Source organism: Hylobates moloch, unplaced genomic scaffold (genome assembly GCF_009828535.3).
Source record: "Hylobates moloch isolate HMO894 unplaced genomic scaffold, HMol_V3 SCAFFOLD_20, whole genome shotgun sequence".
Lineage (NCBI taxonomy): Eukaryota > Metazoa > Chordata > Mammalia > Primates > Hylobatidae > Hylobates > Hylobates moloch.
In genome coordinates this window covers 41,600,176-41,625,615 of record NW_026652295.1, presented here as the reverse complement: position 1 = coordinate 41,625,615, position 25,440 = coordinate 41,600,176, and the positions used below count along the sequence as shown (strand labels likewise).

Sequence of the window (25,440 nt, the reverse complement as noted above, 5' to 3'; positions counted from 1 at the left end):
CCACCACTTGTGACCTTAAGCTCCAAAAAGGCAGGACTGGGCAGCTTTATTCATCTTTGTCCCCCAGCCCCTAGCACACTGCCCAGCACGTGGCAGGGAAATGCTTTGGTGGCTGCCGGGCAGTGTCTGTGTACTCAGTGCATGCTGACCTGCTGTGCTATCGGTCAGAGACAACCAGTAAAGGAAGGCAAACAGCGCTCCCCCAAATCACACACTTGCTAGCCTGCTTCACCCTTGCCCTAGCTTTTCCCGCAACTCCTAATTTGTACCTTAAATTTCCTTGAGAAGAAAGCCAGGTGTGAAAGAAGAAGAAAAAACAAAAAACAAAAAAACCCACCATCACCAAGGTAGATACTTTAAAATTGTGCCTGCTTTCACACTGTTTCCCTCCCGCTTCCCCACATGTGCAGGTGACAGAGTTGTAGGTGCTCATAGTTTAAATGATTGGTGTTATGAGGAAGTTCACACATCAGGCACTGAGAAAATTGAGCTAGGTCTAGAGAGGGCGCCTCGAAAAAACGTGGTGGGAAAGAGGGAATTCAGCAGAGACTTCCTGCCTGCCCTGAGCCGCATAATCTCCGCCCGTGGGTGGAGAGTCCCAGAAACTGTGATTCTAGGAAGCAGCCAGATTTGGGAGGTCCTGCCATAGGCCCAGGCTGGGGTCACCACTTCCTTCAGGCCAGCCCAAAGACAGAAGAAAAAAATAGGCCAGTCCATTTCTCCCTGCTCCTCTACCCTTGATGAAGGAAGATCTCTGCTTCACCCCGTTGTCCTGAAGTACTTGGCAAAACATGTTATACCCCATATGTTCATCAAGAGACACACACAGAGGCTGCCCTGCACACTGACATGCCCACAGGCACACCTGCTGACATGGCCCAGACAGTGGGTATGCACACAACACACACACACACACACACACACACACACACACACACACGCATGCTCCAGGCTCTCTCTGATCCTGCACAAACCATCTGCTCTCTCTGGCCTGTATGTTTTCTGTTAAACTCACAGACCTCAGGCCGGGCGCAGTGGCTCATGCCTGTAATCCTAGCACTTTGGGAGGCTGAGGCAGGCAGATCACCTGAGGTCAGTAGTTCAAGACCAGCCTCACCATGGAGAAACCCCGTCTCTACTAAAAATACAAAATTAGTGGGGCATGGTGGTATGCCTGTAATCCCAGCTTCTCGGGAGACTGAGGTAGGGGAATTGCTTGAACCTGGGAGGCAGAGGTTGCAGTCAGCTGAGATGACGCCATTGCACTCGAGCCTGGGCAACAAGAGCGAAACTCTGTCTCAAAAAAAAAAAAAAAATTTGCAGACCTCAGACGGAATGGCTCAGAGCTCAGATCTTGGAACGAGCTGCCTGGGTTCAAGTCCCAGTGCTAACACTTACCAGCTGGTGCTGGGCTAAAAACTTTGCTTCTCTGAGTCTTAGTTTTCTTACTTTTAAAATCAGGATTCCCTGTTCATAGTGTTGCTGTGAAGAATATACATGTAAACATGAAAGTGCTTAGGACAGTGCTAACTATTGTTGTCATTATTAGAATTATTACTCCAATTGTTATCATCAATAGAAATGCTTTGACATTCTAGGCATCTGTGGTTCTGTACACACTTGCAGACCTGCTGCATATTCTACACAAATGCAATAACGTGTGCACCCACATGCAGGCACATACATGTGGACACATCCATCCACCAGTGCATGGCTTGAGCTCCGCTGACACAAATGCACGTGCACAGGGGCAGAATGCTAACCAACCTCGATTCTGTACACTGTGGGGAACCCAAGGCCCACAAACACCTCACCCCCAAAGACACACACAACTCATCTCTTGCTGACACAGTTAGTGCCTGTCCCTGTCACAAGCAGGACCCGAGCCCGAGACTGACTGATTACAGAATCAGCCTGTGCTTCCCCACCCCACCAAATCTCTCTCTCCCCACACCCTTGGCCAGAATTCCCCAAAGAGAGGATGAGTCCCAGGACACAGGTAGGAATCTGCAGGTAAGAAAAACTTTAGAGATGAACCTCAGAAGAACCTCAGCTCCCTCATCTGGAGGCCCAGAAAGGGACACTGACTGGCCCTCAGTCACTGGGAAGGGAACGGCAGAGCCAGGTCCAGACCTCAGTCTCCCGACTCTAATTCTGGGCTCTCTCTTGACACTGTCTGTCACCCTCCCTAGACTCTGCACTTCCTGCGGGTACAACCTATTGTGCAAGTCACCTCTGATGCCTGTGGTACATGGCACACAGTAAATACTCAGTGAGTGTGGATGAATAAATGGGAGCGGAGCAAGGACCCCAAACACATTTTGCTCCCTCTCCTGCTGCCTGGCGCTGGGTGTGGTGGGAGCAATGGCTACTCACAACACAGTGGTGCTAGCCCACTGACTGCCCGGTCTGCCAGGGCTGCACCTCCAACTCAGGCCAGCTAGGGCCTCTCTGGGTGAGGACTCACAGGCCCCACTTTTTGAGGCCCCAGTTTCCAGTGTCCAGGCAAGGCCGGAATGCATGCTCCCCAGGATCACAGCTTGGAGGTCCTCTCTTCTAGAAGGGACCTCTAGATACCGATGGGGTCTGAATACACTCCTGCCCACAGCGGCTTTTCCCAGGGCACCCATGTGTTCCCAGGCAAGGCCTCCCAATCTGAGCAAGTGGTAGAACTGGCCCCTGGCCCAACACCTGGGCACCTCCCAGAGTCACCTAGAGTGTACGCCCCCAACGTGGGACCACTAAGTGGAACGCGGCGCAGCCCCTGAGCCCCTTCCGGCATCCCCTCCATGACTCTCCCCAGCTCCTCTGTGGGTTCATGAACCCCATTTGGCACACAGTGCTAGAGTTTTCCTCGATTTCCCAGGTCAGAGGTCAGCCTCTGTCCCACATAGCAAAGCCTGGTCAAGCCAGTGGCTCTCTGCCTATTCTGACACCCTGTCCTTGTCAGAATAACCTAAATATCACGAGACGTTTTGCAATTTGGCCACCATCTGGCCCCTCCCTGCCCTTCCAGCTTTGTTCCTCAGTCCTCCCACACAAGGAGGTGCCACTGCAGCCAGACTGGGCTCTCCCAGGGCACCCAACACACCTGTCCCTGTGCTCAACTATAGTCTCTCTCGCCTTGGCTCCACTCCTCCCCACGGCCATCCACCTGGCTCTCAGAGCTCACCTCCTCCATGAAGTCTGCCCTGATCATGGGAACCACTTCCCACTCCTCCCTGCTGCCCTCCAGACCTCTCCTGCCCTGATTTCGGGGACCTTCTCCCCGGTGCTCCTCCCATGCTCCGACCTCTCCCTCTCACTCATCATGTAGAGCTCCTTCTCCTCTCATTCCCCATAGATGTGAGCACCTCTCAGCTTCCACCCTCACTTTTGGGTTCTACACCCTGCACAGTCCTCTTGGGTAACATCACCCATTCCCATGGTTTCCCAAACCCCGAAATCTGTATTTCCAGGTGAGATCCCTCTCCTGAGCCTCAGGTGCCTACACATGGACATCCTTAGATTCCGTGAGGTCATTGTATTTATTTTATTTTATTTATTTTATTTTATTTTATTTTAGTCAGAATCTCGTTCTGTCACCCAGGCTGGAGTGCAATGGCACAATCTTGGCTCACTGCAACCTCTGTCTCTCGGGTTCAATCAATTCTCGTGCCTCAGCCTCCCAAGTAGCTGGGATTACAGGCAGGCACCACCACGCCCAGCTACATTTTTGTATTTTTAGTAAAGATGGGGTTTCGCCATTTTGGCCAGGCTGGTCTTGAATTCCTGACCTCAGGTGATCCACCCACCTTGGCCCACAAGCCTGAGCCACCGCACTGGTCAGATCATTGTATTTACATCTGAATTCTCACTCCCTTCAAAACCACTCAGGCCATCAGCCGAGACACGAGATGCCCTGGCCCCCACTCCATCACAGCCCTCTTGGCCTATCCCCAACACCCTTGGCACTATCCACCTTGCCCCACATCCACAGCCCCACCCCAGCCCAAGCCACCGGGGCACTGTCTTGCCTGCCACGTGGCCTGCCTGCATCTCATTTCATGCCATTTCAATCCATTTTCTACACAGCAGCCTAAGGATCATTCAACAGTACCAATGTAATCATGTTGTACTCCTGTTTAAAAGCCTTCAGTGGCTCACCAAACCTGCAGCATCAAGCCCCGACCCCTTAGCATAGCCCCGAGACCCTCCGTGGCAGGGCCCAAGGCTGACCTCGCAGCCTTGTCTGCTGCAGTGTGCCATCAGCTCAGTGTTCTCAGATCGCCCCCTCCCGGCCTGTGCAAAACACTGTGCCCGTGGCCTGCAAGGCCTTTCTCCTGCCTTTTCACTTGGTTTCACTGCTCATAGTGCCAGACTTAACTCAGAACTGAGAGGGCACTTCCTCTGGGGAGCCTTGCCTGCCCCCCAAACATGGTTTCAGACCCTTAAGCCTGTCTACCTCCATCATGGCCCTGTGACTGCTGGCTTACTGGTCAGTAGTGCCAGCACACATGGAGCACCCCAGGCCTACACACCAGGACTCTGGGCATCTGGATATGGGGAGTGGGGTGCAAGCCCAACCTTACCTGTCTCTGTGGGCCTGTGGGGTCCGACTCTCTCCGTCGAGGGCGGGGTCCCGAGTGCAGGGGCGAGTGGGAAGGGCTGCCGGGCGTGGGGGGCTGTGACGTCTCGGAACGGCCATCGGCCTGGCTCAGCTGGGGTGGCAGGGGCTGGGGTGGCAAATGCGGCAGGTCCTCCTCCGCCAGTGCCTGCATGCTGCGTCCCCGGGGCCGGACGGTGGGCTCTGCCCCCAGCCGCCGCCGCTCCTCGCCCTCCTCGGGCAGTGGCCGCAGCTCCTCGGGCTCCTCGTCCGTGGTGCCCGACGTGCTGGGCTCAGCCCCCGGAGGGAAGTCCTTGAGCTCCGTCTCCTTGTCGATGATGACCCACTCTTTGCTGTCGAAGTCCTCCTCCTCAGCCAGCGGCACCGAGCGGAAGGCGTTGCTCAGGGCCTCCTGCTCCACAGAGGCTGACACGTCCATGCGGCCGCTGGCCTGTCGGTCAGCGTGGCCTGTGTCCACTGACAGCATCTGGGCTGGCTGAGAGGAGCAGGCCTGGCGCGAGGGCGAGCCAGGCAGATCCATCCGTGACCTGCAAAGCCACCCCTCATGGGGCTCAATGCCTGGCCCCACTGGACCCCCAAGGACCCCACGCCAGCGGCAGTGTGGGGCGTGACTCCCAAAACCTCCTGACCACAGTACCCCTCCCACCCTGAGCCAGGCCAGTTACCTCTAGATTGTCACCCTCCAACCTCACTTCCTATCAAGGCTTTGTTAGTTCGTTTGTTAGTTCGTTCGTTCATTCATTCATTCATTCAACAACTGTTTTTGAATGCTTACCATGCTCCGGGAATACAAACAAGCAGAAAATAAACTCAGGTTTCTGTGCAAGGAACGCTCTCTCCTGGGCCACCCTAGGGAAGCTAATCTTCCTCAGGCAAGCTTTGTTCTTACCTCTCCAGTGCTCACACCCGCCAGTGGCTGCTTCCTGCTGCTTCTAGGCAAACACACCCAACTGGCCCTTGAGTTTACAGAGGGCTTTCTAGCCTCTTCTGCCACCACCCTCCAGGCCTGCCTGGCTGGTTTCTTCACCCCCAAGATGGCCTTGTTAGTCCCAGTTCAACAAACTCCAGTGACTCCCCGGCCCCAACAACAAAGTCCACATTCCTTGGTTTACACTCAAGGCCTCTCACAGCCTGACTACAGCTGTCTCCCCATTTCCCTCACCAGCCCCATCTCAGATTCCACCCTTAAGGCCCACCCCCAATGTAGCCTCTCCCCACAGGACCTCTCCCCACACACAGCCTGTCCTTCTACTCTTTGCTGTCTGATACAGGTTGGCTGTCTCTTTGGACAGGTAGCCTGCCTTTCCCATCCTGCAAGGATTAGTGCATTGTATCTCTCTCTCATCACAGGGTGAACTTCATGTCTGTCACATAATCTGTCTCCCCAAGAGACTGTGAGCTCTGCCGGGCAGGACCTGGGTCCCATCTGACTTTACCCCAAGGGCATTGATCCTGCCTTGGGACATCTCTTCTGTCGTTATCTTTTTTTTTTTTTTTTTTTTGTGACGGAATCTCTGTCACCCAGGCTGGAGTGCAGTAGCATGATCTTGGCTCACTGTAACCTCCACCTCCCAGGTTCAAGCTATTCTCCTGCCTCAGCCTCCTGAGTAGCTGCGCTTACAGGTGCACATCACCATGCCTCGCTAATTTTTGTATTTTTAGTAGAGATGGGGTTTCACCATGTTGGCCAGGCTGGTCTCGAACTCCTGACCTCAGGTGATCCACCCACCTCGGCCTCCCAAAGTGCTGGGATTACAGGCGTGAGCCACTGCGCCCAGACTCGTTATCTTGAACTGTGCTGTGAATCTCACATTACTTTCAGAGCTTCTCAACTTGGGGCCATGCCAGCCCCAAGAGGCGGATATTTCTGATTGTACAATAGTGTGGGGGGGATGCTACACAAGAAAGAATTGCCCTCTCTCAAATGCCAGGGTACCCCACTGAGAGCCACCACGGAGGCCTAACCTATCTGGGGTTTGTGCCACTCCCTCACGTTCAGGCTGTGGGCAGGGGGCTGACTTTCATTCTCCCCCAGCATCCAGCCTGTGGTTCAATGGCTCTTCAGCTGCAGAGGCAGGGGTGCAGATCAGAACCGCCTGTGGGGCTTTCTTAAAATACTCCCGCCCCAGCCTACGTGGGACCTGCCCAATCTGACTGTGCACAATATTTTTATTGACTTGTTAATAAAGACTTAAATAAAACATCCCTGAGAGAGGCCACCTAGGGTCTTATACTTATGCTCCCATGTAAATGGCTGATACCATTTCCTTTCTGAGGCACGGTTTGTTTTGATGGAGTAAAGGGGAGAAAGGGTGCCAAAGAAGGCTCAGGGCTAGTGGTGCTTGTGTGTGTGTGTGTGTGTGTGTGTGTGTGTGTGTGTGTGTGTGTGTGTTTGCATGTGTGCGTAGTGGGAGCTCAGACGGAGGGTTGGAGACAGGAGGCAGTGGGGTGGGAAATCCGAATCCCAACTGCTTTGTACTGTCTCCTGCTCCCGAGTGCCCCAGAGCCCACCCAGAGCCTCTGCCGTCTATGATATCCTGTCCAGCCCTCAACTTTCTCCACCATCCCTGCAACTGGGGTTCACTGTGAGCCAAACTAATTTGTTTCTTGTTCCCTAAAAGCAGGCAGCCCTTCAGGACTGTCTCATTCAGGGCATTTCCCACCTCTCTTCTCCACTCATATCCCTTCCCAAACTGCCTTTCCTCACTTCTCTGTCACCAGGGAGAGGGACTCCAGGCTACCACAGACGACAATGGTGTTCTTCAGTCCCAGGTAAGCCAACCTGTGTGAGTGTGTAAGGACTGAGGTTGCTCACGAGGAGACACACGGAGTGGATGCCAGAAAGGATACCGCCTTATCCCCAGGACTGGGTCTTTGGAAGAGACCCCTTTTCTGTTGCAGAGAAGGCCCCAGTCCTACTGTGGAGTGAAGTCCCACTCAGAGGCCAAGAGAAGATGGAAACATCTCTCAGGGGCCTCCCCACCTGATGTTGTCCCACCCACCACCAGCACAGGTGGGGACCGGGCCCTGGCCCCTGTTGTCCACCCACCATCTGAGGTCAACAGACCATTCTCCCACCTTCCCATCTTCACCTCCTAAAGGCTCACCTAGCTTCTCAATGCTCCTTTTCCCCAACTAGGTTCCCGCTGGTCCCCTCCCCTCTGTAACTTCAGATCCTTCAGCCCTAACCCCCAAAACTTGCCCTGCTCTGTCTTCCAGCAATTCCCAGGCCCCCTCCCCCAAAGCTGAAGAGATCCTACCTCAGCTGCACTTGAAGCGTCTATAATTAGTCTCTAGGAGAAGAGATTCTGGAAGCACACACGCCCACCAACCAACTCACCCCTCACCCTTCCTGGGCCCAGGCACCCCGCCTGTCCCTCCTGCAGCCTGCACTCCCCCAATTCCCTTTCCTGGCATGAGCCGGGACCTCTCTGGATCCCCCACTGGCTCTCCCAGGCCCTGTCTCTGGCCCCAACTGAGTCTGACCCCAGGCCCAAGTATAACCCTCTCAGCACTTCCCAGGGTCTGCCCACCTCCACCACACATCTAACTTTTCCTCCAGACCAGCCACGTGAAGGCGGAGGGGGCCTTGCGCCCCAACCATGCCCCTGGCCCCAGACCCACCTCCTCTCAGGTAGCTCCACTCGCCCGTCCGCCGTGGACAGCCTTTCTGACTCAGGGCTGTTCACCCTCCGGTAGCGCAGAGAACGGACTGGGGTTGTGGGAGAGTCTGGGGGGGCACGCACCGGGGAGCTGGGGACCCCCATGCCTCGGCTCTGTTCCTCCTCCACACAGGGGCTCTGCAGGAGAGGGGAGTGCCATGAGCTGGGGCTGATGAGGCAGCTGTAGGCGGATGGTCTCCTCGGGGTGAAGGAGACAGAGGATGATGATGATGGGAGACACAGCGAGGCTAGTGTGGGGAGGGACCGGGAAACAGAGGCAGGGCAAGCAGGCAGATGGCTGGGGACAGGGTGCTTAGGAGGAACAGGGCGGGGGCCCAAGGCTGGGAATCGGGGGTGAGAGAAAAGGCCACCCACGCCCTTCGCCCTGGCTGCAGTTACTTTGCCGATGTTGATCCGGAGTTTGTTCCGGTTGACATCTGTCTCCTCCCAGACTTCAGCCTCAGGACCCCCGGGGTGGGGGACAAGGTGGGGACTGGGGCCCAGCCCCTCAGAGGGCCTCCCGGGCAGAATCGGGGGTGCGTTCTCCTGGTCACTCAGGTGCTCTCCCTGTAGCACATCCTCAGTGTTCTCCCGGAGCAGGTCCCCGGGCACTGGCGTCACATTGACCACCCTGGAGAGGACAGGAGGGAGCCATGGGCAAGGCTGGCAGGGGTGCCCTCTCCTCCCATGGCCCTCTCCTACCAGCACAGACCTGGAGACCACCCCCAGGAGCGGGCACAGAGGTAGTCCCGTTAGGGGTGAGAGTGTCCCTAGGCCCATCACCATTGCTGGCCCACAAAGCCTCTGAGACCAGACCACCCTCAAGTTGGCAGGGGCCACAAGGAGATGTAGCCATCTAGCTCTGTTGACTTAGCAGATCTTGCTGTCATTCAAGAACCTGCCAGATTTCCATTGGTGTTCATTGTCTGGCTTCCTTTAGACCCAGGAATGGATCTAAAAAGGAGACTCGCTTTGAAATTCCTTTTAAATTTAGTTTTCTTTTGTTATTATTTTGCAGTGTGGGAGCATAGATTGAAGTTGCCCTGAATATACACTTAAAATTTTTTTTATTTAATCTTCTTTGATGATTAAACTTTCGAGTTCTTTAAGCAATGTCTGTATGGAACTGGGCACTGTAATGTGCTACCAAGTCCTGTTAAGTCTCCTTCCTAAATGTGTCCCCTGAAGCCCCTGCCCACTTCTCTCCTTGGCTTGCTCCTGGGGCTGGGTGGAGAGCCCCTTCTAACTTCAGCTCCTCCCTCTACCAGCTCTGTCTTTGTGCCTGTCACATGGTTCTGAAATTGCTGACCCATCGATTTCAAACATCCCAGACTCAGCTGAGAGTGCTTTGAGGGCAGGAGCTGTAACTTTCAGGTGTATAGCCTCAAGACATGGCCGTTAAATTCATGCATATGAATGATACGAAAGAGAGAAACTGGGGGGCTCAGGTAATTTCACTTAGGGTTCCCTGCTCCCCCAGGGACCCACTAAGGTCAAAAACTCCAAATGAGGAAGATGCCCACTCTATGCTCAGATTGAAGGTGGAGATGTGGCAGAGTTTCCCAAAGTCCCAGAACTCCACTAAGGATAGGAAAGACAGCCAAGTGTGTCCAGGTAGGAAGGGAGGAGAGGAGAGGACCGCCTGCCCTCTTAGGTAACAGCTCCAGGCAGGGGCTGCTGGCTCGCCTTCCTGAGACTCACCCAAACATGGCTGCCGTCTGCCGGGTGTTCTGCTGGGGCGGGGTAGAGGTACTCGTGGACAGGAGGGCATCGGTGCCTGCCTTCTCCCAGTCAAAGGCCTCATTCTCGGCGATGCCCCGCTCCTTCATGCTGTTCTCAAACACCGACATGATCAACTGCAGGGGGTGAGGGTGGTGGGAGGACAGAGAGGTGACCCAGGGGCTAGCCAGGAAGAAGGGGCAGTTGCTGGGATCATAGGGGGAAGACAGGGACTTTCCAGGACAGGAATGGGCCTGGAGGGGGCATTGGAAGGAGAAGGGCACATTGATTTTAAATGAAAACATGCACATGATATGCAAATCAACATGCAAATTATCATCTTGGATTAAGCCCCACTGACTGGACATGAACCCTCTGAGATCTGTCCCCTGGTTACCGTCTCCAAACCTCCTCTGCCATTTCCACCATGTTGGCAACCCTAAACCACTGGGAGTTTCCAAACCCACGCATGGGGTGCTGCCTCTGCACAGACTGCCCCTCTGCTGGGGCGCCCCTCCCACTCATCCTCTGCTCTCTGCAGCTTCCCTTCTCTTCACCGTATATTCTCTCCACCATACAGCTGCCCTACAGGGCGCAGTGCATCAGTTTGAATTGTCTACATGCCTGTCTGTCAACTCTGCATCCCTAGCAGCCAGCACAGGGCCCCAGCCTGGGGGGTGCTCGTAGCTTTGTGGCCTTGGGGATCCCATGAGGCTAAGCCAAGATCAGGGGACATCTCTGCCAGGCTCTGGGTTCAGGAGGTGGCAGACAGCTATAGACCCTCTGAGGTCCCCAGAACACTCCACTTCTGGCTTGGCTGTCTCCAGAGCACAGGGCGGGTTCTCTCTGCTGACAGGACCCGCTTAACTGAATGCATCCTGTGTGCCTGAGGCTGTCTCTGCTCCTACAGTGTGCAGCATCGTGCCTGGCGCATAGTGGATCCCAGGCAGAACACTGCTGATGTTTCCCCCATTCTCTGATCAGGGTCAGTGGGTCCTATGGGGTGTGGTGATGGAGGCTTGGAAAGAGCACTGGACTCGGAGTCAGAAGATGTGCCTGAGCCCAGCCCTGCTCCTAACCACAATATTGGGCCTCAGTTCCCTCATCTATGAAATGGGCATGATCATCCCACTTGCCTCCTGCAGAGTTTTCGTGTAAAGTACTTAAAAGCATTTGGCTTCATTAATTGTTTTTGTTTATTTGTTTGTTTGAGATGGAGTCTAGCTCTGTCACCCAGGCGGGAGTGCTGTGGTTTAATCTTAGCTCACTGCAACCTCCACCTCCCAAGTTCAAGCAATTCTTATACTTTAGCCTACTGAGTAGCTGGGATTACAGGTACCCACCACCACACCCGGCTAATTTTTGTATTTTTAGTAGAAACAGGGTTTCACCATGCTGGCCAGGCTGGTCTTGAACTCCTGACCTCAAGTGATCTGCCCGCCTCGGCCTCCCAAAGTGCTGGGATTACAGGTGTAAGCCACCGCACCGGCCAGCTTCATTAATTGTTAAGAGCTGGGGCTGGGCACTGTGGCTCACACCTGTAATCCCGGCACCTTGGGAGGCCGAGGCAGGTGGATCAAAAGGTCAGGAGCTTGAGTTCACCTGACCAACATGGTGAAACCCCGTCTCAACTAAAAATACAAAAATTAGCCGGGCATGGTGGCACCTGCCTGTAGTCCCAGCTACTCGGGAGGCTGAGGCAGGAGAATTGCTTGAACCTGGGAGGCAGAGGTTGCAGTGAACAGAGATCAAGCCACTGCACTCCATCCTGGGTGACAGAGCAAGACTCTGTCTAAAAAAAAAAAAAGAGCTGGAATAATAATATAAGGAGCATTCATTATCATCAAAGGCTTGCTTGGAAGCTTAAATGAGTTAACGCATGAAAAGCACTGAGAACAGGGTAAGCTCTTGATAAATCTTGGCTGTGACTAGTTTACAAGAGCATACATGCCTTTAGTGCAGTTAGAAGACCAAGGGAAGAGGCTTGGGGACAAGGCAGGGCCGCGGAGCCTCAGCAGGAGTGAGGTCTGATGGGGGACAGTCACCCACAGAGTGGTGTCTAGGGAGCAGGGGCAGGGTAGCAGGCTCCCACCTGGTAGTCAGGCTTGGTGAAGTAGTCGAGGCTGGCAATGTGGTCCAGGAAGAGGTGGAACTCTGACGGCATGTGCTTCAGCAGCATCCGGTGCTCATACTTCTCCTTGATCATCCCTACCTGTTCCTGGAGGCAAGAGGCCACAGGGAGATGGAGTTCCAGCTGCCCTGACACCTCTTCTGCCACCTCAGACCCAGCTGCCTGGGGCTCACCTTGTCCTTGATCTTCCTCCAGGGCAGCTGGCCCACCGCAAACTCCACCAGCATGTAGAAGAGGGACCACAGGTCATCGTGGCGGCCCATCTCCTGGAGGTGGGGGGAGGGAGTCACCTGCAGCTCTCAGGTCCTTCCCTGCTAATGGGCGGCTGACCCTTCTCTGAGGGGCATCTGTCAGGGAGGCCTGACACCCAGGCCCCTAAGGACATAACTGGGGTCTCCCTGAGGCCGCAGCTCCATCCCCAGCCCTCCAACACCCACAGAGTCCCACAGCCAAAACTACCGTGTGTGCTTCCTCACCCGACGGGGGGCTGTAGTGAGAACACAGAAGATGGGGCTCCCGAAACAAATGATGAAGGGGACACTGAGTCTGCCACAGAGGGGACTTCCTCCAGCCCAGGGTCTCTGGGGTGGCAGATTGCAGCACCTGCCCCACTCTCCTCTCCCCACCCCTCCCCAGAAGCACACTGCACCCTGACCTTGCCCCTCCCACCTCCACATCCCGCACCCCGGGCTTTGCCACTCACCCGGTTCTTGTGGGCATTGACCGAGGCATAGCGAACAGTTCCTCGAAACCCGGCCACATTCCGAGGCTGCAGAAGGGAGACCACCAAGAACGTCACCCGCTGTGCCCTCACCTCAGCCACCTCTCAACCCTGCCACCAAGTCTAACTCTTCACCCTGACCACCTCCCCTGGCTGAGGAGGTGGGCCTGCTCTCTGACCTTCCAGTCCTAAACCCGCCTGCTGACCCTGCTCCCTGCCCAGAGTGGGCAGGAAAATCACAAGGTATGGATGTGGCATCCCCCAGGAGTGCAGGCTAACGGAGAGAGGGGACAGGCCGAGTGTGGACCCCAGAGCTAGGTGGCGCTGATACTGAACACAAGGCCAGGCCAGCTTAGGCAGCTGTAAGAAAAGTGTGTGAAGGGTCCCCAGATTTGGGAGTAGGGGGGAGTCCTCCACTGTCCTCCCCACCCCGACGGTACTCACGGGCCGCACATCCCCCGTGGTGTTGGTGTACTGCCGAGCCAGCCCGAAGTCCAGCATATAGCACTTCCTGTAGGTGGAGGGCAGCCTGCCCATGGCAAAGTTTGACTGGGGGAGACAGCAGCTGTGAGCCCTGGGGGCCCTAACCCCAGCTGGGCCACCTCAAGGGGCACCAAGAAACAGCTCTGCAGCTGGTGAAGGGCCTTCAGCCCCACATTCACTCGCCGGCAAGGAAACATCAGTATTCACATGTGTGCACAGGTCACGGCCTCTCATCTGAGGGACGGGGGTGATCATCCCCATTTTAGAGATGAGGAAACTAAAGGTCAAAGAGCTTAGGGAGCATCTCTGAGATTACACAGCAAGTGGTGACTCAGCCACATCTGTCTGGCTCCACATTTTTGGGACTCCCCAGCAAGGCAATGTGATTTGGTGTAACTGGTGTGGCTGCCTAAGGCAGCAGGCCTGCTGGGTGGCCTTGCACCATCCAACTAACATTTCTGGGCCTCAGTTTTCATCTCTTTAAGTTGGAGGTTTTTTCCTAGCACAAATATTCAAGATGCCACAAAATCAGCTACTTGGAACTCCTTGCCAAGCCCCAGCCCCTCAGTCCCTTTCCCTCGATCCCTCCATCCTTTCCTAGCCCCTTCACCCTCCTAGGTTCCAGGACTGTCAGGTCAGGGGCAAGGGATAAGGAACAGAAGGGAAGAACAGAGGAGAGGCCTGGGCATGACCGAGGGGCAGGCAGGGGTGCATGCTCCTGGGAGCAGGGGAGAGGAAGAGATGGGGCCTGGGAAGGAGAGCAGGAGGGGCTTGGGGAGAAGAGGCTGTCCCATCACAAGTCCCAACCATGGTTGCAGAGGAGAAACCAGGAGACCCAGGGAAAGAATTGGGGGTGTGTTCTGGAGGAGGGAACAGACAGGCGTGTGGGGGCAGTGCTCACAGGCTTGATGTCACGGTGCAGGAAGCCCACAGAGTGGATGGCCTCGATGGACTCCAAGATCTGCTTGCCCAGCCGCAACGTGGTGCTCAGCGTGAAGGTGCCTCGCGGCTGGCTGCGGCGCAGGTCGGCCAGGTTCCGGCCCTGCATGAGGATGGAGGTGGGGGGTAGACTCACCCTCAGCCGTCATCCCAGACACCACCATTGTGATACTCTTCCCAGCCTCACTCCAAAGTGTTGTGCCCACTCCCCGCTCCCAGGGCCACAGTCTCCCTTCCCTTCCCCTGCCCTGGAGTCACAGCCCAAGCTCTTAGAGAGGGGAGCGAGGATGGGCCACGGGGACTCACCTGGAGCTGCATCACTACATAGTTAAACTTCTCGTTCCTGCCACAGCCAATGAACCTGCACACATGGTCCTTCCCTGAGGGGCACAGACATAGGTCTTCCAGCTCTTACTCTTTCTTCCTCATTTCCAACCCTAAGGTGAGTTCCTAGTGCACTCTTGATTCCTGGTACCTCCAGTGCTGGCCCTGTGAGCCCCTCTCTTGCCACCTCCCTGGCCCTAGCCTCATCATGTCTCCTAGAATCCAGCTCCATCACTTCCTGGATCACCAACCCGGCCTCCAGCCCCATCACTCTCTTAGACCCCGGTCCCATCTCTCTTAGACTCTGGCTCCGTCACCTCCCCCTTGGCTCCTGACTCCATCCCCTCTTCCCTCTACCACACGACATCTCCTCCCTCACCCCAGCTTCTGATCTCATCACCTCTCTTAGCCCCTGGCTTCATGATCTCTTCCTTCCCATCCCCCTGCCCGAGGCCCGAACCTTGCAACTTCTTGAGCACGGCCACCTCCATCTTGAGGACCTGCTTGGGCTGCTGGGCTGACTCCACCTTGAGGGCCACATTCTCCCTGGTCAGCAGGTCCATGGCCTCGTAGATCTCACCAAAGCCCCCGCCCCCGATCTTTTTCAGCTATGAAGATGAGGGGATAGGGGGTGCTCAGGGATCAGGCTGAACAGCTTCTCATCCCACCTGCTGCTTGGTTGCATCCTTCATTGGTGGGGAAGGGGAGTATCTTTTGTTTTCTTTTTTTTTTTTTTTTTGAGACGGAGTCTCACTTTGTCGCCCAGGCTGGAGTGCAGTGGTGCCATCTCGGCTCACTGCAACCTCCGCCTCCCGTGTTCAAGCAATTCTCACACCTCAGTCTCCTGAGTAGCTGGGGCTACAGGTGCACGCCACCATGCCCTCCTAATTTTTTATATTTTTAGTAGAGACAGGGTTTCACCATGTTGGCCAGGCTGGTCTCAAACTCCTGACCTCAGGTGATCCAGCTGCCTCGGCCTCCCAAAGTGCTGGGATTACAGGCATGAGCCACTGTGCCCGGCCAGAAGGGGGTATCTTTGAAGAGGAGAACCTCATGTCTCTCTTCTTTGCCCCACCCCATCAGCACCCCACCTCCTCTCCTAGTGCCCTGGGACAGACGGCTCAGCTCCTGAGCAACCACACACACACACACACACACACACACACACACACACACAGCCAGATGTCAGAGTGGGTAGCAGGAAAGGGTAAAAGACCTGTGACCCCGTATAGACATGGAGAAAGCCTAATGTAGGATTCTGAGGAGACACTGGGCCACCCCTGACCTTTTCTTCTCTAGAAGGACAACAAATATCATGTTCCCCCATCCCCTGTGTAGACTGAGCGACCCCTATCCAGAAGGAAAACCAATTCCAGGACCTCCCAGCCTCAGGGCGGATTGATCCCCTGGGGAAGCTGGCACTTCCTGGGGTTGGCAGCCACCCAAGAGTCACAAGAAGGAGAGAGTATTTGGGCAAAAGGGGATTCAGCAAAGGGTGTTCATGGCCCATGCTCACTGCCGAAGCTCACATCACATCACTCCCTAGGTCCCTGGTCAGATGCCCACAACCAGGATGAGCCTCCTCTCCAGGGCTGGAGGCACTGTGGGAGCGTGGTGGGACCGGCGCCTGGAGGGAATGGAGCAGCGGTCTGATCCTCTCGGCCTCCCCCTCCGGCTTCCCAAAGCAGGCGTGAGAAAGGCGGGGAGGAGAACCGCAAAAAAGTGAAGGAAGAGCTGGCAGGGAGCCGAGCAAAGCTGAGTTCTGGGGAGGGGCTCAAAATCATTTCAGCTCAGAGGCCCGGGGGTCCTGGAGGGTGAGGGCTCTGCTGGCAGGCATGGGGAGCAGGGAGAAGGTGCTGAGTTCCAAGCTGAGACTGGTTTGGTTTAAGAAAGATGTACATGACCTCAGAGGAGGTCCACTGAAAACAGAAAGAGAAAGAAGGATGGAGAGCTTGATGCTCACCCCCTCGGGCAGCTGCCTCAGTGGGGGCCTGTCCACTCTGTGCACCTTCCCAAACCCTCATTCTGTCCTGCTGGCTCGTGGCTCTGATCAACCTGCAGACTCTGGCCACTCAGCCTCCCTCTTGCATCTCTGAACCTGCCCCGAACATCTGTTCAGCACCCAGATGCCTTGTGATTGTTTAGTGGTGGTTGACACTGCGGAATGGAGGGAGGAAGACCGGGCGGAGCTGGAGGGCTAGGAGTTCCCAGGTTACCATTGAACTCACTCCAGAAAGAGACAGGAGCAGGAAGGGAAGATTTGGAAAAGAAGCAGAATGCTGGGTGGGTATTTCAAGGTGCTTGTGTCTGGGAAGAAGACAGGGAAAGAGGAAGGAGGAAGAACAGTGAGAAACCAGAGTTCCTTTCTCCTAGAGATGAAATTTAAAGGCAGGATTTCAGAGCCAGGAGGGGACAGACTCAGACTAACAGGAAACAACGGCATGTCTGCCTCTGGGGTACTTTAAATTCTGGGGAGATGCGAATATCTTCTAGATTCCTTTATGGTTTGCTTGTGCGAGAACAGAGGAAAGGGCAAAGGGGAGGGGAAAACCGCATCTTGGTCTCACAGATGTCATCTCAGTTAATCCCCAAAGGCTCCTGGCAACACAGGTGAGGAAGGTCATGTGATTCCCCATTTCGCAGAGAAGGAAAACTGAGGCACGGGAAATGCAATACCTTGCCCCACATCACACTGCTAGTTAATAGCAAAACCAGGTCCAGGCGCAGTGGCTCCCGCCTGTAATCCCAGCACTTTGGGAGGCTGAAGTGGGTGGATCACCTGAGGCCAGGTGTTTGAGCCCAGCCTGGCCAGCATGGCAAAACCCCGTCTCTATTTAAAACTACAAAACATTAGTGGGGCGTGGTGGCGGGTGCCTGTAATCCCAGCTACCTGGGATGCTGAGGCAGGAGAATCACTTGAACCCAGGAGGCGGAGGCTGCAGTGAGCCGAGATCATGCCATTGCACTCCAGCCTGGGCAACAAGAGAGAAACTCTGTCTCAAAAAAAAACCAAGCCAGGCAGGTTTCATTTAAACCCAGGCAATCAAATGCAGAGTCCATAATGTTACAGAAACTGTGGACCCATCAACATTCAAAGTGTGAGTGCTGAGATTCAAGCCCAGATCTGCCAGACTCCGAAATCACTGCTAGAGATAAGTTGGGAAGGCTCGGGACAGCTAAGACATTTATGACACCTACTTCCCAATTTCCCAGGGTGCCCTGGGGTATTTCTCTACCACCTTCATTTCCCAGCAGAACTTATTTCTCCTTCTTTACACCCCTCCTTCCCCACCCACCCCCCACCCATTATGGAACCTCCATAAGACAGGGAACTGGGTATCTTCACCACCCACTCCACCAACATCCCTTCTCCCTTGCACCACAGCTAGGCCTGGCTTATCCATGAGACATAGTGACTAGGCCCCTGATACCTTTAGGGGGACCATGAAAATGTTTTAATTTCTTTTAAAATCATAAGGGAGGCCAGGCATAGTGCCTCATGCCTGTAATCCCAGTACTTTGGGAGGCTGAGGTGGGTGGATGACTTGAGGTCAGGAGTTTGAGACCAGCCTGGCCAACATGGTGAAACCCCATCTCTACTAAAAATACAAAAATTAGCCGGGTGTGGTGGCGGGTGCCTGTAATCCCAACTACTCAAGAGGCTGTGGCATAAGAATTGCTTGAATCTGGGAGGCAGAGGTTGCAGTGAGCTGAGATCTTATCACTGCACTCGAGCCTGGGCGACAGAGTGAGACCCTGTCTCAAAAAAATAAAATTAAAGAAAAAATCATCAGGGAAAAAAAATGAACGTTTAGATCAAAGAGAACAATCTAGTATATAATATTAATATATTCCTCTTTATACCAATGCAGTCATAAAATACAATTTTAAGTACTTTCTTATGGAGGAAGGGGCCCATGAAAGTCACAATGTGGCCCTGCCCACAGTCCAGTGACAGGAATATTCTCTCAATCTCCCTTTTCTCCACTCCTGCTAAATTTTACATGATCTCAGCCCCTGCTGAAGGACCTCACTAAACTAGAGGAGAAATATGACACAATAGGATCAGCACTGGTCCTTGGGAGGAAGGAGACCTGGTTTCTTGGCCAGCTCTGGGTGACATGGGGTGAGTTTCTTAAACTCTCTGAGCCTCCACTCTTCCTCCTCTGTAAAATGAAGAGAGTTGGACTAGAATTGGTCACAAAGGTTTCTTCGGCTCAGTGGTCCTGATTATTGTCAGACAGATCTGGCCCCACCTACTAGTCATGGAAATCTGGCAAATTAGCTAAGCAATTTCCTCAGTTGCCACACCTGTGAAATGGGATTAATAAATGGGAATACAAATCTACTTGGTAAGACCTTGAGATAATGCACATAAGGCATTTTGCACAGTGCCTGGCAACAGTGAAGGCTCAAAACAAATACTAAGTCATTATTACTACTATTGTTTGCTATTCCGATTCTGAGAAGCACCCCTCAAGATGAATAAGATGTTATTATTTTATGTTTTTAGAGACAGGTTGACCAAGCTGGATTTGAACTCCTGGGCTCAAGTGATCCTTCTGCCTCAGCCTGCCAAGTATTGAGGAGTTATTTATTTATTTAGAGGAGGAGTCTTGCTCTGTCACCCAGGCTGGGGTGCAATGGCATGATCTCAGTTCACTGCAACCTCTGCCTCCCAGATTCAAGTGATTCTCCTGCCTCAGCCTCCCGGGTAGCTGGGATTACAGGCGCCCACCACCACGCCCGGCTAATTTTTGTATTTTTAGTAGAGATGAGGTTTCACCGTGTTGGCCAGCCTGGTCTCGAACTCATGACCCCAAGTGATCCTCCCACCTCGGCCTCCCAAAGTGCTGGGATTACAGGTATGGGCCACCATGCCTGGTCCACGTATTTATTTTTAAATGCCACATCTAGTGCCACTGACCCCCTTTATCTCCTGGCCACCGAGATCTATGGGCAGTTTGCCTTGGTTCTTGAGCTCTGCCTCCCACCTCAGTGCCATCCTCACCGGGAACAGGCTGAAGGGAAGCATGTGGCCCCTCACCCTCTCTAACACTCCAGGGGTGGGAGTCGGAGCTGGGGGTCGGAGGTGAGGAGAGGTCGGCATGCTTGCCCTCCCCCCAGCTCCCTGCTCCATTTTGCTCCCCACTCATCTTCTACTCCTTCCCTCAGAAATCACAAAAAAGTTCCAGCCTAAACTCAACATGTGTGTAAAAACTGTCTTTTCCTCACCACTTCAGTGCAAATGTCATTCTGCCTCCAATCCGCCAGAAACTAAGCTCCGGTGCCAGGGGCCCCGAGGTTTCGGAGGAACACTCCTCTCTTTGCCAGATCCTCGTTCCTTTTATTACCGCCCTGGCTGTTCCTCCCCCGATTTCTGTATTCTCCCTCTCAGGAAGTCCCCACTCTGGGACATAAACAGCCCCTTTCCTCATCCCTTGGGGACCCCTAGAAGTCTCCTCCTCTTCACCCCTTCCACTCCCAACCCCCAGTCCCAGAGACATCTCTGAAAACGTCGCCACCGTTGCCTCTTTCTAGGCTTCTAGGGGACCTGCACGGCCGGTGGCTGTTGCCGTGGAGACCCGCCTGCACCCGGGCCTCACCCTCCTCTCCAACTCCGCACTCCCGTGAGCTGAGCCTCCCCACCACTAAAGCACGCGGGCGCGCACACGCGCCAAGCACACACGCACACACACACGCGCACACACACGACTCGGAGTGTACCTGACCTCTGTTGTTCTCCCTCCCCTCCCCCTGGCTCCCCACTCCGGTGCAGTCCCACAGGCTCACACACGGGTTCCCCCACACTGCCTCTCACAGTCCGCCCCACGTTATCCTGTCCCCACAATGATAAGAGGACACCAGAGCGCTATTAAGTGACGGAAAAAGGGAGGTGATTTACAGTAGGTCTCGCTCCCCAAATACTATCATTCCCCCAGCCCTCACGCGCCCCCTCCCAGGCAGGCCCGGCTCCCGAGGAGGCTGAGACTACAACTCCCAGCAGGCCGAGCAGCCCGAAGCCCCGGGCTGGAGGAGCAGGGCACGCCGGGAGATGGAGTCTCGCGGTGCTGCACCTGCCGCAGGACCCGGCGAGGGGAGGAGGCTGGATGGAGAAGATGGAGTGCGGGTGCGGTGGGAGCAGCCTGCAGGGCCTCTTTCCCCAAACCCAAGCTTTTCCGTCCTCTGCGGAAGCGGAGGGACACATGCTCGTCCACTGCCCTTCTCCAAGGTCCGTCAGAGAAAAAGCTCCCTCCTCCACCCCTCTTCCTCCTCCCCACACTGGCCTCTGCAGCTCCTGCCCAGACATCCAACCAGGAGTTGTTCTAGGCTTGGCCTGACCAACGTGACCTAGCGGGGAGAGGGATGAGAAAGGGCGGGGCTGGAGAGAGGGGACTGGGAGAAAGCTATTGTCCACACGTGTTGGCAAAAATAATGACCTGCAAGCAGTATGCAAATGAGCTTAGAGGCACCTCCCTCTTAGGGTAGGGGAGCGGAGGGCACCGGTTTTAACAAGTCTCCAGGTCCTCGCCTCCCTCCCCGCTACCCTCCCTCTGCCCTGCCGGGTCACTCACTCACCACCTTCCAGCGATCCTTGACCACGTAGTTGGCCGGCAGGATGTCGGCCTGCTCCCCTCCCCCACTCATGTTGGTTTCGTCCTTAAGGGCGGCCGCTAGGCACTGCATCCGCCAGCCAGAGGGAGGGGTGTCCGCAGGGCCTGCCCTGAGGGGGCCATCTACCTAGGGGAGTGCGGAGGGCCTGTGAGGGCGGGCTGCGTACCCAGGACCACCTGGCAGATATGGAGGAGAGGAGCTCCACTTCTGCCCTGCATTCTTCCTGGCCCAACTGGACAGATGCTCCAGGAGTTACCAGGGGAAAGATTGTACAAAGGCCAGTGCAAGGAAGATACAGACTACAAACTAGAGATGTTTAAAATAAGCAACAGGACACACATGTTGACCAATGAAGAAGAGGAAAATAACAGTGAACAGGCCGAGGGGAAAGAGACATATGCTAACTGATGCCAGGAAGACTTGCTGACCAAGGGGGCATACCAGACTGGTACCCTTTCCCTTGTAGGGGAGGCCTGGGCCTTGGCTCCCCCTTAGGGGAGTCCCTGTGCCACAAAATGTCCATGGAGCTGTGCAACGGAGGCTTAGTGAAAAGGGAAGACCTGCTACCCAAGGGGTGACCCATGGGACACCCACACCAAAGTGACTTGCTAATCAGCCCTGGGAGACGTGGTAATCAAGAAAATGAGGGGAGGCACTAAAGCACCTTGAGGGTGGTATTAACTGAAGGGGATGGAGGTGCTGAGAGTCATACACCTTTCTTAGGGTGAGCTGAACCCACTGACACAGCCATGGGGTTGGGAGGTCAGGATATGAGAGATGGGGTGAACACAGGTGATGGACTCAAGACATGGATTTCAGATGGACAGCCGCCTTGTGGCCACTGTAGAGGGACAGAGGTGGGCTGAATTGGGGAGGGCAGGAAAATGGGAGGAGCCTAGCAGGCGGCAGGAGGAGTTGAAAGGGAACAGCAGGTCTGGGTGGGCATGGAGTGAGAGAGCCTCTGACCACACCTTTCTGTGTCTGCTTAGGAATCAACAAGAAAGAACACATCTCTCCTCGAATTAGGACAGGTAGAATTTGGATATCAGGGAGAGTTTCCCAATAGCGGGGGTTGGGAAACACAGGCACATGTTACCGGAGAAATGCCCATGTGTGCGTGTGTGTATGTCTGTGTGTATATCTGTGCATGTATTCTTCTGTGTGTATGTGTCTTTGTGTGTCTTTCTTTGTCTATCTTTTCTGTGTGTCTGTGTGCTTTTCTACATGTATCTCTGTATCTGTGTGTGCTTGTGTGTGTTTTGTGTCTGTCTGTGTGTGATGTGCATGTGTGTAGGCACGGGGCCAGAAGACATGACTTTCTGAGATCTCTGCCAAGCCAGGACAGGATTTGGAACCAGGATACCTTCCTCTTCTCTTTCCCTCACACTTTTTAGAAGCACACTACCGTGCCCTCACAACGACCCTGGAGAGTCACAAATAGTGAAAGAGGGAAGTTACTTAGGCTGGGGTTTGGGGTTGTGGGTGGCGGGAGGAGGGTGGCTAAAGAGATCTATAGATGGGGTAGAAACTACATAAACCCACCTTTCCTTGGGATGAAATAACTTCCCAGGGCTCCTGCATCTAGACATCCTGCCATAGGGGACAGGGTGGGACGTGGAGGTGTGGAAACCACCTTCCAATTCATGATGTGCCATGGTGGACATATGGAGAAAGGATCTTCATGGGGAGGGATGCTGCCACTCCTTTTCTCTTTCTTCAAGTGACTAAGCTGAGCTGTTTCCTCCAATCCTTACAACTTCAGAATATCAGGACTTCCCTCCTTCTGCCAAAGTGGGATATGGGGGCATCAGGAATCTGAAGGGCAGTGAGGGCAATGGCAGGATGAAGGGAGAGGTAGGGATGGGGATTCTAGAATAAAGGTGGAGGAGACAGGTTGAGGACAAGACTGAAGAAGCAATTGAACTGGCGGGACGGGGCCTTCGAAAGTTGAACTGGGTGAACTCTGGTGGGCTTTCCAGTCCTGGGACAGTGGATCTGTTAAGTTGATAAGGAAAATTTGTGTCCTGCTCCCATTTTATAGATGAACAAACCAAAAAGAAACGGATGAGGCAAGAGAAGGAAGAGTGCAGCCAGGTAGATAAATGAGGGTTACCTGCCTCTCCCTCCCCACCCTCCTTCTCTCTGTGTCTGAGGACTACGCTCAGCTGAGACTCGGTTGGATGATACAAACACGGGACACTTGGCTGTCTCGTTACTGCTGTCTCAGGCCCCTGTGTGCGCATGGGGGCATGGGCGCGTGGTGAAGGCGAGGTCTTATGCAGGAGTTTGTATGAATATCTGTCAGAGAGTGCAGGTAGGAGCATGTGGAGTCAGTGATGGTACATAGGGGTACGTGGAAGTGGTGGGAGCTCATCATGGCCTGTGAATACAAGTGTTGATGTGTAACTCTGCAAGGTGTCAGCAGGTGTGTGTGGGAATCTGGGAGCCCAGGTAAGGAGAGGTGATGGAGACCAGCGAGGGATGATGGGAACAAGTGAAAGAGGTGTGGAGGGAGGCAGAGGGGAATGACAGGGATGAGGAGCGACAGGGTCAGAGGAGGGGGGTGGGTAGGATAGAGACCGGTGAGAGATAATGATGACAGGCAAGGAAGAGATAGGACCATGGGAGGGATCTCTGGGCACAGTTGAGGGGGTGAGGAAGTATGGTAAGAAGGCAGGTGGGAGGCATGGAGGGACTGAGGACAGGGAGGGAGGTTACGGAGACAGCCGAATGACTCGTCAGGGATGACAGGAGATCCAGGGGTGAAGCCATGGGGACAGGGGACGGAGGTGAGTGGGGAGGAGCAAAGTGCCTGGAGGACGGGTTGGGGAGGTCTGTGTGCTGGGGACAGGGAGCGGCTCCAGGCCTCGGCGCGGCCCAGGCGGTGTAGGCCAGCGTCCCAGCCCAGCGGGCGGCGACAGCAGCGCGGAGGGGAGCCCAAGAAGGCTGCGCTGGGAGGCGAGCCAGGCGGAGCCCCCTGAGCCCACGAAGGAGCCCCCACCCCGACCCCGGCTCGCCCCGCCCCGCCTCACCTGCTCTGTGCCCGCTGCGGCTGCGGCTGCGGCGGCGGCGGAGGCAGCGGCTCGGGGCGGCGCATCCCCCGGGGCCGGGGCGGGGCGGGGGCGGCTCAGTGCGGCGTTGGGTGACCCGCTCCCTCCGGCGGCGGCGGCCTTCCGACCCGGACCATCCCGGCCCGGCCCGGCCCGGATCCTCCTTGGGCGACGGCGGCGGCAGCGGCGGAGCGGGGAGCTGCCCACAATGCACCGCGCCGCCAGCATCAGCACCAGCCCTGACATCACCGCCCGCCGCCCGCTCTGACATCACGGCTCCTCCTCTGACATCACGTTCCGCCGGCCCCGCTCCGCTCTCCTCCGGCCCTGGGACTCTCTGGCTGTCCCGCTCCAGCTCTCAGGTTCTCCTTACAGCTCTCTGCCACTCACTTGACTCCATCTCCCAGCACAGCCCCATCACTCCTTACCTGTTCCCATAAAACTCACCTGTCTCCATCACGCTTTATCTTCCCCACTCCCAGCATGTCTCTAAAATTCCTCACCTGACCCATCATTCTCGCCTAATCCCCCACTCCATCCTCTACATGTTTATGTCGCCTTTCTCTAAACTCATTCCCCTCTTCTGTACCCATCCTCCCATACGTCCCCATCACCCACCTCTTCTGGGACCATCCCACACTCTCACCCACCACCCGTCATGTGTAATTCTCACCTCACCACCTGTATGCTTTATCTTTTGGCTCAATCTGTGTCTCTCTTTCTTTGGCCCTTTCTTTTATTTGTGGACAAACTCTGCAATTGGTTTTTACTGCTTACCAAATAAGATGCACACTCTTTACTGTGACATCAAAACACCTTCCCAACATGGACCCATAAGGCCATTACTCCCCTTCTGACATGTTGGGTTACTCAACAACTCAACATTCCAACTTTCCTTGAACAACAAATCTGCATGCTACCTGTCTCTTTCAGTTTCTTCCTTCTTTTTTTTTTTTTTTTTTTGAGACAGGGTCTCACTCTGCTGCCCAGGCTGGAGTGCAGTGGTACAGTCTCCGTTCATTGCAACCTCTGCTTCCTGGACTCAAGCGATTTTCCAGCCTCAGCCTCCCAAATATTTGAGACTACAGGCGTGAGCCACTATCCCCGGCTAATTTTTGTATATTTTGTAGAGACGGGATTTCACCATGTTCCCCAGGCTGGTCTTGAATTCCTGAGCTCAAAGCCATCTG

At 54.9% G+C, this 25,440-nt stretch overlaps 1 protein-coding gene across 3 annotated transcripts in view; it reads right to left on the bottom strand.

The window, feature by feature from the left end:
• The window catches only part of TTBK1 (tau tubulin kinase 1), a 45,444-nt gene extending 20,984 nt beyond the window's left edge, over window positions 1-24,460 (bottom strand). For 2 of the 3 annotated variants that reach the window (XM_058432342.1, XM_058432343.1), the window contains exons 1-13: window positions 24,233-24,443; window positions 21,165-21,326; window positions 15,046-15,193; window positions 14,568-14,641; window positions 14,224-14,364; window positions 13,284-13,388; window positions 12,822-12,887; window positions 12,292-12,384; window positions 12,080-12,205; window positions 9,970-10,124; window positions 8,668-8,899; window positions 8,231-8,406; window positions 4,572-5,133 (exon numbers count right to left, since the gene is read on the bottom strand). In XM_058432342.1, the coding sequence (XP_058288325.1) occupies window positions 4,572-5,133; window positions 8,231-8,406; window positions 8,668-8,899; window positions 9,970-10,124; window positions 12,080-12,205; window positions 12,292-12,384; window positions 12,822-12,887; window positions 13,284-13,388; window positions 14,224-14,364; window positions 14,568-14,641; window positions 15,046-15,193; window positions 21,165-21,272 (1,986 nt within the window). In that variant the 5' untranslated portion in view covers window positions 21,273-21,326; window positions 24,233-24,443. Of the gene's footprint in view, window positions 1-4,571; window positions 5,134-8,230; window positions 8,407-8,667; window positions 8,900-9,969; window positions 10,125-12,079; window positions 12,206-12,291; window positions 12,385-12,821; window positions 12,888-13,283; window positions 13,389-14,223; window positions 14,365-14,567; window positions 14,642-15,045; window positions 15,194-21,164; window positions 21,327-24,232 lie in introns of all 3 variants that reach the window. The other variant, XM_032141451.2, reaches the window with a different exon arrangement.
• Between the last annotated feature and the right edge of the window lie 980 nt (window positions 24,461-25,440).